This window comes from Palaemon carinicauda, chromosome 42, assembly GCF_036898095.1.
Source record: "Palaemon carinicauda isolate YSFRI2023 chromosome 42, ASM3689809v2, whole genome shotgun sequence".
NCBI lineage: Eukaryota > Metazoa > Arthropoda > Malacostraca > Decapoda > Palaemonidae > Palaemon > Palaemon carinicauda.
The window spans coordinates 24,174,335-24,186,834 of record NC_090766.1 but is presented as its reverse complement, the minus strand read 5'-3'; the positions used below and the strand labels follow the sequence as shown (position 1 = coordinate 24,186,834).

The 12,500-nt window shown below is 33.6% G+C and overlaps 1 protein-coding gene across 1 annotated transcript in view; it reads left to right on the top strand.

Annotated features, from left to right (window-relative positions):
- Positions 1-9,255: 9,255 nt before the first annotated feature.
- Positions 9,256-12,500, top strand: part of LOC137632747 (docking protein 1-like) — a 26,842-nt gene continuing 23,597 nt past the window's right edge. Inside the window, exon 1 of the mRNA XM_068364824.1 lies at positions 9,256-9,723. Coding sequence (XP_068220925.1) covers positions 9,634-9,723 — 90 coding nt within the window. The 5' untranslated portion in view covers positions 9,256-9,633. The remainder of the gene's footprint in view (positions 9,724-12,500) is intronic.

The following is a 12,500-nucleotide window of genomic DNA, read 5'->3' as shown; positions in this document are numbered from 1 at the left end:
CCACTACCATAATTGGGAAAGCAGAAAGCGCCAAACCCAAAGGGCTCCAACGGGGAAAGCAGCCGGTGCGGGAAAGAAATAGAGAAGTAACGAATACACTCAGAGAGATAATTCAAAATTATGAAATGAATTATGATTAGTAAGGACGTTGATGGATAATTCATATGCAAACTATAAACGAGGCATATCAAGAGACTGAAGACAAAGACGATATTGGCTTGCCCAAGCCATTAGTTATTTTGATTAACTGATAGATTGTCCCATTACATTATGAAAGGCATAAGTTTAATGATAGGAAAGAAAACGGGGATTTTTTCCGTTTTCATTTTAGTAGCAAATGTTAATAAAATTGAGCTTTTCAAAAGATAACAGTTGTGACAAGTTTGAACTTTTCAAGTTCCACGCTGTCAAGATTGAAGCCAATGAGTTGTACAATAGATATGGCAAATATGATCTCTTGTAATAGGTGCCAGTATGTTAGGAAGAGATATTTCATCAAAATGAAATGTTGACATATATCTCTTGCTTGAGGGTACACTCCGGCACACTATTGTATCTCATTTCTTTTTCTCTTGTATTTTGTTAAGTGTTTATAGTTTATATATGAAAGATCTAATTTAAAGTTGTACCTGTTCAAAAAATATTTTATTTTAATTGTTCATTATTTCTCTTCTAGTTTACTTATTTCCTTGTTTCCTTTCCTCACTGGACTATTTTTCCCTGTTAGAACCCTTGGACTTATAGAATCCTGCTTCTCCATCTAGGGCTTTAGCTTAGGTAATAATAATAATAATAATAATAATAATAATAATAATAATAATAATAATGATAATAGTAGTAGTAATAATAATAATTATAATAATAATTATAATGATAATAATAATAATAATAATAATAATAATAATAATAATAATAATAATAATAGTATTCAAAATAATAATGATCATAATAATAACAATATATGCCAAAGGTAACATTTGAAACCTGTGATAGACATCACAAAAGCATGATGCAAAATGCAATAAAACAATGAGACACAGGAAAATTAACCTCTGCTACATGACTCAAAGTAAAGTGTCAATATATGTGAATATTAAAGAAGGTGAAAATCTATCTACTTTTTATGCACTATAGTCGATTGTGGTATGCATAGCGTGAGCACACTAAGTTTAATCCCGGCAAATAACAATAATTGATGACACGAAAAAGATGAATGAAGCGTACGGGACCCTTCTCATCTGGGGTGGGGGGGGGGGGTGGTAGCTGAGTTCTCTCCACCCAAAATAAATTATGCCTGTAAATCTAAGCAATTATATAAACACACACATACATACATACATGCATATACGCACAAAACACACACACACACATATCTATCTATCTATCTATCTATATATATATATATATATATATATATATATATATATATATATATATATAGTGTGTGTGTGCATAAAGCACTCAAGGACTGGGTCAGTATTCCACATCTGACACAGTTAAATAGAACCTGGCTCATACTGCACTGGGTTCTCTGCCTGAAATATTTGAGTCTGCCCAAATCTTTGCGGGGCGGGGGGAGCTGCAGCAGCCCCTATCTCGTACGCCTATGAGCTTAATTAATACCATGACATTTTACAGACAAATATTTGCTCTCCCCCACCCATCTCGCTTCCTCTGTCAGTCTGCCTGTCTTCGCTAGTGTCAACTATTCAAGCGTGGATGCTGGTGACTCTTGCATCCTCTACCTGTTGCTTTTCTGGCCCTATTATTATTATTATTATTATTATTATTATTATTATTATTATTATTATTATTATTATTATTATTGTTATTATTATCATTATTATTATTATTATTATTATTATTATTATTATTACTATCCAAGCTACATCCCTAGTTGGAAAAGCATGATGCTATAAACCCAGTGGCCCCAATAGGGAAAAATAGCCCAGTGAGTAAATGAAATAAGGAAATAAATAAATGGAGAACAAATTAACAATAAATCATTCTAAAAAAAGGCAACAACGTCAAAACAGATATGTCCTATATAAACTATTAACAACGTCAAAAACAAATATGTCATATATAAACTATCAAAAGACTCATGTCAGCCTGGTCAACAAAAAAGCATTTGCTCCAACTTTGAACTTTTGAAGTTCTACTGATTCAACTACCCGATTAGGAAGATCATTCCACAACTTGGTAACAGCTGGAATAAAACTTCTAGAGTACTGCGTAGTATTGAGCCTCAGGATGGAGAAGGCCTGGCTATTAGAATTAACTGCTTGCCTAGTATTACGAACAGGGGAACCCTACTTTCTACAGAACATTTCATAATTCATTTCATCTTATACATCCCATGGCATTCAGAATTTCACACCGCATATTGCTCGTTTATTGTCAAATCCGCATTATCGAAGTACTTAGAAACCAAGAAAGTCTCCAGTTTCCTCTTGAAAGCCTAAATTATCTCCAGTCTTTCGGATGTCTAAAGGGCTATGGTAAAGGTGTTTGGTTTCAGTTCCAGTTTCATCAGAATATATGCTCACCAGAACGTCAGCCGGGCAAGCCCAAACCCCCCACCTGTGGTGCCCAACTGCAGCAGTAGCCTCCATAGTAAACAGCTTAAACTCATGGTCTCTGGCTGGGATCGATCTACTGCTATCCGAATGCTAGGCGAACACGTTGCCACTGGACTAACCAAGAGGAAGCTTAGTGTGAGCTTATTGTATAGTCTTGCAGCCGCAGCATCTAGAAATTTCAAATATGCGGCCCCAAGATATGTCTACTGTAGGTTCTAGTCTAGAACGTACAGTAAACATATCTTGGTACCAATCATTTGAAATCATCTGTAACTATTGGAAAAAACGAACAACCATCAGTCAAATCAGATGTACACTGGTAAAACAGCATAATTTTACTTGTAAATTCTTCGTAGATATTTATTTATTCTTTATTGACAAAACTTTATGTACACTGTAGTACAATATTTATATTTGGTTTACACAAAACAGTGGGTTTTATTCTGTAACAAATATACATCTTCCCCAATACATTATAAAATATTTTGTCCAGATAAATTAGAATATTTTCTTCCGTAAAGAAATATAAGTCTATTAATCAACCATCACAACAAACCCCTCATACATTAATACCAAAACAATACAAATATTTAATTATAAATCTTTAATACTTCAAATATATACTGGCACAGGTCAATTACGTGGTTTTCTTCTCCAAACAGTGCGTCTATGTTCGTATAATTAAGATTACTAAATTTCTGCCTCCTCGATCGTGACATTGTACATTCAGTTAGGACATGCACTTCATTCTGTACTGTCTGTTAATCACAATTACACACTCGCAACTCCCTTGGAGTTCTACTCCACCTTCCCGTCTCAGCCGTATTTCAGTAAAATACAGGCGACCGTAAGTTTACCTTACCTTGTTATCATCTTTTACGGGTTGGTGACCGTAATATCACTCCTTTACGTCCATATATCCGTTTTTAAAACGGTAAAAATCATGGAATAAATATTGCCAGGCATTTACTGTTTTTTTAATACACATTTTTAACAGTGTATGATCGGAAGCAGAAAGCACAACAGACCAGGACCTCCAGTTTCGCATTACGTTTCTCAAAAAAAAAAAAAAAAAAAAAAAAAAAACCTGGAATAACCACAGGTAAGATGACGTCCACATCAGCTCAATGACCACCACATCAATACCGGGATCGAATTCTTAGCACAAACAAACCGAGAGATTTTGGCGATACACAATATTGGTTTAATATTACTCAAGGGGGGTGGGGGTGTTCTTTTACTCTTAGAAGCACACGTTCATAGATAGCTCTTTGATTGATTAAGGTTTTTAGTCAACTAATCTTTTACAAATTTCTTGATTTTTTATAATTAACTAATCTTTTACAAATTTCTTGATTCTTTTATAATTAAGTAATCTCTTACAAATTTCTTGATTTTTTATAGTTAACTAATCTTTTAAAAATTTCTTGATTTTTTTAATGTCAACTAATCTTTTAAAAATGTATTAACCTTTTTTTATTATCACCTAATCTTCAAAAAATGTATTAATCTTTCATATCATCACATAATCTTTTAATAATTTATTAATGCTTTTTTATTATCACCTAATCTTTTAATAATTTATTAATCTTTTTTATTATCACCTAATCTTTCACAAATCTATTGTTTTTAATTATCAACTAATTTTCTACCAATCTCATGCAATGTTTTTTTTTTCTTTTTTAGTCTTGATCAGGAACAAATAAGAATCAAAATTAAATAGAAAAGATCCAAAGTATGTGAAACGGATTTTTTTATTCCTTTTTTTTTCTTTATTGAGAATAGGAATGTTGATTGAATCAGATTGGAATGTGAAAAACGTTGCCTTTATTCCAAATATACAGAGAATATAGAAAATTGATGAAAATTCCATAACCAGTAATAGAAGGAAAGATGCAGTTCCGAACCCAGTGATTATGCAGAAATTTGGGCTCTGAGCTTGGCGATTATATAGAAATTAGAATTCTTGACTTATTAATTATGTATAAATTTATGCTCATATTGGTAATTTATTAGTAATATATATATATATATATATATATATATATATATATATATATATATATATGTGTATATATATATATATATATATATATATATATGTATACATATGTATATATATATGTATATATATATATATATATATATATATATATATATATATATGTATATATATATACATATATATATATATATATATATATATATATATATATATATATATGTATATATATATACATATATATATATATATATATATATATATATATATATATATATATATATTAATAGTCATAGCGATAACCACAGATATTATTATTATTATTATTATTATTATTATTATTATTATTATTATTATTATTACCAAGGCCTCTTCGTAACATCACTGTAGGTAAGAATACATGAGATTTTACTACTACTGCTTCTACTATTATTTCTTATCATAATCAAATGAGGTTTCCAGATCTCTAGCCACTCCCATCTTTCAAAATAAAGATTCCAAGAAATTCAGCAAAAGGTAGAATGAAATTCTACCCCGGAGGATTAGTACGGAAGGAAAAAGCACAGAGATGTTGTAGAAAGATGCTGAGGAAGAACACAAGAGGTCTCGACTCAGATCAGAAACAGGAAGGTTCTGATAAAATTAGGTTCGTATCATGTATGAATGGAGCCGCCACACAAAGAAGACCATTTTGAATTTCGGCAAATATTTTAAAAATTAAGAAGTTCAGTGGAGAAAAGATATCATTTTGAAATTTGGCTAATATTTAAAAGTTTCAGAGGAGTAAAAGACCATTTTTAATTTCGGCTAATATTCAAAAGTTTAAGAGGAGAAAAGACCATTTTGAATTTCGGCTAATATTTAAAAGTTTCAGAGGAGTAAAAGACCATTTTTAATTTCGGCTAATATTCAAAAGTTTAAGAGGAGAAAAGACCATTTTGAATTTCTGCTAATATTTAAAAGTTTCAGAGGAGAAAAGACCATTTTGAATTTCGGCTAATATTCAAGTTTCAGAGGAGTAAAGACCATTTTTAATTTCGGCTAATATTCAAAAGTTTAAGAGGAGAAAAGACCATTTTGAATTTCGGCTAATATTTAAAAGTTTCAGAGGAGAAAAGACCATTTTGAATTTCGGCTAATATTCAAGTTTCAGAGGAGTAAAGACCATTTTTAATTTCGGCTAATATTCAAAAGTTTAAGAGGAGAAAAGACCATTTTTAATTTCGGCTAATATTTAAAAGTTTCAGAGGAGTAAAAGACCATTTTTAATTTCGGCTAATATTCAAAAGTTTAAGAGGAGAAAAGACCATTTTTAATTTCGGCTAATATTTAAAAGTTTCAGAGGAGTAAAAGACCATTTTTAATTTCGACTAATATTCAAAAGTTTAAGAGGAGAAAAGACCATTTTTAATTTCGGCTAATATTTAAAAGTTTTAGAGGAGTAAAAGACCATTTTTAATTTCGGCTAATATTCAAAAGTTTCAGAGGAGAAAAGACCATTTTTAATTTCGGCATTTATCTAAAATAAAAAGGAGTTCAGTGGAGAAGAGACCATTTTGAATTTCAGCCAATGCTTAAAGAAAAAAAAAATCAGAAAAAAGACCATTTTAGATTTCGGCAATTAATTGAAAAAAATAAAAAGTTCAGAGGAGACAAGACCATTTTGAATTTAGGCAATTAATTGAAAAATAATAAGTTCAGAAGAAAAAATACCATTTTGAATTTCGGCAAATATTTAAAAGAAAAGTTCAGAGAAAAGATCATTTTAAATTTCGGCAAATGTCTTAAAAAAAAAAAAAAAAAGTTCTGAGTAGAAAAGACCATTTTAGATTTCGGCAAATGTCTAAAAAAAAAAAAGTTCAGAGTAGAAAAGAATTATTTTAAATTTCGGCAAATGTCTAAAAAAAAAAGTTCAGAGTAGAAAAGACCATTTTAAATTTCGGAAAATGTCTAAAAAAAAAGTTCAGAGTAGAAAAGAATTATTTCAAATTTCGGCAAATGTCTAAAAAAAAAAATTTCAGAGAAGAAAAGACCATTTTGGATTTCGGCACATATCTAAAAATTTCAGAGAAGAATTTTGACAATTAATTAAATAAAAAAAAAATATGTTCAGAGGAGAAAAGACCATTTTGAATTTTGGGAAATGTTTGAAAAAAAAAATCAGTGGAGAAAAGACCATTAGGAATTTCCGTAGATGTTTAAAAAAAATTCAAAGCTTCCGGTTGATTATTATTATTATTATTATTATTATTATTATTATTATTATTATTGATAGCTAAGATCTAACCCTAGTTGAAAAAGCAGGATGCTATAAGCCCAAGGACTCCAACGAGGACAAAGTAGCCCAGCGAGGAAAGGATATAAGGAAATAAATAAACTACAAGAGAAGTAATGAATATTGAAATGACATATTATAAAAAGATTAACACCACTGAAATAGATTCTTCCCAAATAAACTATAAAAGGAGACTCATTTTCTACAAGTTTCAAGTTATGAAGTTCCACCGATTCAACTGCCTGATTGGGAAGATAATCTTTCTCTATCAAAATGCTAGTTTAGGATATCAATCGATTAATTAATCAGTCATTAGTGGCAGGAAAATCGAAGGATATTAAAATACTATGTATTTGATTTTTTTTTTATCTAGACATTTTTTTTTTACTATTGTTGACGTCTGATGATGTGACATAATTTAAATGTACTCGGATTATCTTCGTCGTTAAACTTGTATTTGAACTTCAAAAGTTCAAAGTTGCAGCAAATGTTTTTATGTTGAACAGACTAACATAAGTCTTTTTATAGTTTATATAGGACATATCTGTTTTGACGTTGTTACTATATTTAGAATGATTTATTGTTTATATATTCTCATCATTTATTTATTTCCTTATTTCATATCCTCACTGGGCTATTTTTCCCTGTTGGAGACCTTGGGCCTATAGCATCTTGCTTTTCCAACTATGGTTGTAGCTTGGCTAGTAATAATAATAATACTTCTTAAAGATACAATCTATTCTGAAGAAGTTTTTTAATTTTTTCATTCTACCTTGTTTTGAGTATTGTTCTCCTGTCTGGTGTTCAGCTGCTGATTCTCATCTTAATTTGTTGGACAGAAACTTACGGTCTATTAAATTTCTTATTCCTGATCTAGATATTAATCTCTGGCACCGTCGTTCAATTAGTTCATTATGCATGTTGCATAAGATTTTTCATAACTCTGACCATCCTTTACATTCAGTTCTCCCTGGACAATTCTATCCTGTTCTTAATAATAGGCAGGCAGTTAATTCTAATAGCCAGGCCTTCTCCATCATGAGGCTCAATACTACACAGTATTCTAGAAGTTTTATTCCAGCTGTTACCAAGTTGTGGAATGATCTTCCTAATCGGGTAGTTGAATCAGTAGAACTTCAAAAGTTCAAAGTAGGAGCAAATGTTTTTATGTTGACCAGGCTGACATGAGTCTTTTTATAGTTTATATATGACATATCTGTTTTTGAAGTTGTTAATAGTTTATATATGACATATCTGTTTAGACGTTGTTACTGATTTTAGAATGATTTATTGTTAATTTATTCTCATCATTTATTTATTTCCTTATTTCCTTTCCTCACTGGGCTATTTTTCCCTATTGGAGCCATTGGGCTTAAAGCATCTTGCTTTTCCAACTAGGGTTGTGGTTTGGCTAGTAATAATAATAATAATAATAATAACAATAATAATAATAATAATAATAATAATTAAGGTTATTGTCGTTCTGCTGGACTGGGGTTCGAGTCACGCTCAAACTCGATAGTTTCTTGTAGTGTCTGCAACCTCACCATACTTGTGAGCTAAGGAGGGGGGGGGGCGGTTAGCCTGTATGTCTACCTGCTAAATCATCACCACTCGCCAGACATTGCCTGGCTCTCCCTGGTCTTACCTATACGGTCAGTTTTTAAGGCACTGTCAGTGTCCTCTGCTCCTGCCATTCATGAGTTGCCCTTAAAACTTAAACCTTAAACCTTAAACCTTTAAACCGTAAGAGAAATGGAATATTTGACCCAAAGCGTAGGAGACAATTACGAGCTGAAGAAAGATTCCCATTAAACAACAAAGCAAAATTATCAAATAGAAGAAAGGGGATATTACATACAGTCCATTGATATTAGTTTTCTGCAATGTCCGTCGTCATATCTAGTAATGAGCTTTTTTTTCGAATCCAGACTTGCTGACTGACTGGCTGCCAATGCTAGAAGCTGTGTCTCACGTAAGATGTGGCATCTTAAACGAACCGAACAGCCACTCACTTCACTAAATTTAACAGTAATTCAAATAGGTAAAGAAAGTAAATCGATAAGAATTAATGAAAATAAGGACTAATGAAAGTCTAAACATACATATTTCTTTTATTTTCTATTTTGGCAGTCGAAAATAATTGACAGATAAGCAGTCACTTCACGGATTTCCTGCAGAGCGGTTAACGAATCGCCAATTATTTCGGAATAATTCAAGGCTATATTTTCTGGCTGGACGAAGTATGAAAAACTCCACAAATGCCTCCGATTGAATCTTAGTTCCTCGTCAATTCGCGCAATTGAAGATCATCATGTCACGTTAGAGTTAAAGAAAATAAATAGCCAACGGTGAAATGCGTATCACAAAGGAATGACGTCAACCAACACAACCGTATCCTGTGCCACTGTCTGGTGGTCGTGTTTTACTCATTAGACCCAGTGCAGTGTATCTCTAGAGCATTAGCTTATAGCATTATACAGTATAGCATCTTTCTATTGGTGTCTTTCTCAGCGTTAAAGATGGCCGATGCTTAAAACAGCTTTCCTGGTATATCATGGATTGATTCGATGTCTAACGAATTTGGTATTTGTAAATTCAAGCCTTTCAGATAACTAAAATTCTTGTGTACGGCACCTGAAACTTGTGTCTCTGAACTTCCTTGAAAAGGCTCTGGCAACGGGTGGACGGCTCGAAGCTGAGAAACGAATCTATAGCGAACTGATTGTTTAAATCATCACCAGACATCGGAGAAGAACCTCGTCAGAAAGAAAATGGCCCAAGCATCAATCCCTGTAGAGAATTCGCTGGGGCAAGTCAAGTCGGGAGACATCTACTTCAGGAACAAAAACAACGTCATAAAGGTATGATGTTTCACGAGGCACAACAAGCATAAAGGTTTCTTCTTATCGCCTCTTACACAAAGTTAGCTTCAACAGAGACAGCCAGCTATCCTTACACTTCCTGTGGCACTGTAATCGTGAAGGCGTGGTACCTATGTAATTTCAATTTAGACAGTCTCACACTAATCTTAATTCGCTTTCCTTGGCAGTGTTTAATTTTTGCATTCTGATTTTATATGAAAAATTCCTTAATAGAAATGCTGATACGCATTAATCAAGTTAATAACACAAATCTTTTCATATTTTCCGAGATACAGGAAATATCTTGAAACTCCAAATTTGAATTATTATATCAATAAGACTTATGTTGTTTCTTATTTTAATGTAGCATACATTATCCAAAAAAAAAAATATCTATGCTTAATTAACGTCACTATTATATTAACAGCTACACTGACATTCCAGATGTCTTCTTCGTTGACTTGAACCTGTACTGATATTGACAAAATTAACTATACATGTATTATGGAAAATAAAAAAGTTATAGGTAGTAGGATGCACAAGACACCAGTCACCCGTTGAGATAATACCGCTAGAGACTTATTGGGTCATTTGATTGGCCAGATGGTACTACATTAGAGCCCTCTCTCTGGTTACGGCTCGTTTTCCCCGTTACCTACACATACACCAAATCGTCTGGCCTATTCTTTCCACATTCTCCTGTCCTCATACACCTGACAACACTGAGAACACCTAACACTTCACCTTCGCTCAAGGGGTTAACTGCTGCACTAATATTATTCAGTGGCTACTTTCCACCATGGGAAGCAGCTCTTTTAGGAGGTCACTCCGAAATCAAACCATTGTTCTCTAGTCTTGGGTAATGCCACAGCCCTTGTACTAAGGTCTTCCACTATCATGTGGTAGACTTCTCTTGCTTGAGGGTACACTCGAATTATTACTCTTCCTCTTTTTATTAAGTTTTTATAGCTTATTCTGTACATAAAAAATCTATTTCAATATCATTATTGTTCTTAAAGTATTTAAATTCAATTGTTCATTATTTCTCTTGTAGTTCATTTATTTCCTTATTTCCTTTCCTCACTGTGCTATTTTCCCCCTGTATGAGCCCTTATAGCTTAGCTAGTAATGACAATAATATATAAATCAGGGGTACCACAGGAGTTAGAAAACTATCAGATAAGATCCAAGAAAGTAGACTGAGGTGGTACGGTCATGTCATGAGAAGAGATGAACAGTATATGGGGAAGAGAGTAATGGAAATGTAGGTACAGGGAACGAGAAGAAGAGGGAGACCAAAGCGAAGGTGGATGGACTGTATCAACGATGACCTTCAATCAAAGGGATTAACCGTTGATGAGGTGTGGGAGAGAGGTAGATGGAGAAAGCTGACCAGAAACATCGACCCCACATAGAAGTGGGAAAAGATGTAGACAAAGATGAAGAAGAAGAAGAAAAGTTTTCCTTGTTGTTATTTGTATGCAAGAGAAACAATAACAATAATTCAATTTCACAATGCTGATCAATGTCTTCAAAAGAGAGCTTATACATGAGGATATATAGCTTTGGTTGAAAAAGCTTTTTCCTGTTGTAACACATTTTCCTTTTGTAGAATATATTAAAAGCTTTACATATACACATGTGTGCGGCTACATACTTCAATTCATACGCACATATCTGTCTGGCTATATATATATATATATATATATATATATATATATATATATATATATATATATATATATATATATATATATATATATTCATACAGGGTGACACAAATAAACGGTCATCGCCAAAAACCAAATAACTTCCAAAATTTTTAGATCGACACAAAACTTTGTGTAACAGGCATCTCCAAAGTTTCAAGTCTGTACAACAACAACTCTTTGTTTCACTGGCTCTCCAAAATGTGCTCCAAATGAGCTCCCCGGTGCTACAGGCACATTTGGATCCGGCGGGCAAAGTTCTCGATGACCCTCCCGCATTCCTCTCTTATTGCTGTTGTGATTTCTGCCTTCAGGTCAGGGATTGTCTGGGGGTTGTTTCCATATATCCTGTCCTTAAGGTATCCCAGAGATAAAAATCTTGGGGGTTCTGGTCCGGTGAATGCGGAGACCACTCCGAGTCACACCTGCGGCTGATCAGTCGGTCAGGGAAACGCTGCTGTAGCCATGCCAATGATTCGTTTGAAGTGTAGAGAGTGGCACCATCATGCTGGAACCACTGGACGACTCCTCTCCGTCGACCAAGTGCTGTCCAGAACTTGCAAGCACCTGGACATATCGCTCGGTTTTGATTGTCACAGATTGCTCGTTGTCGTCCTCTAACCAGAATGGTTCAATGATGCCATGTTTGGAGATGGCGACCCAGGCAGTGCACTTCACCGAGTGTAATGGCCTTTGCAGACAGTGCTCAGTGGGTGTGCTACCCCCAGAAGATATTGTTCTTCGAGTTCACGTGACCTGACAACAGAAAATGTGCCTCGTCCGAAAACCAAACATTGTCAAGGAAGTCTGGGACAGCGTCAATCTTGTCGCAAAACCACTAGCACATGATCACTCGCTTCCTCATGTCATCAGGTGTAAGCTTGTGTTTAATCTGTATCCTGTAAGGATACAGGTGGAGATCTGCGTTCAAAATTCTCCGCACGGACTCCCGGTTGATTTCAAGCTCCTAACTTTGCCGTTGCACAGACGTGCTTGGGCTGCGGACAACAGAGTCTCTGATTGCAGTAATGTTGTGTAGTGTCCTTGATGATTTCGGTCATCCAGAGT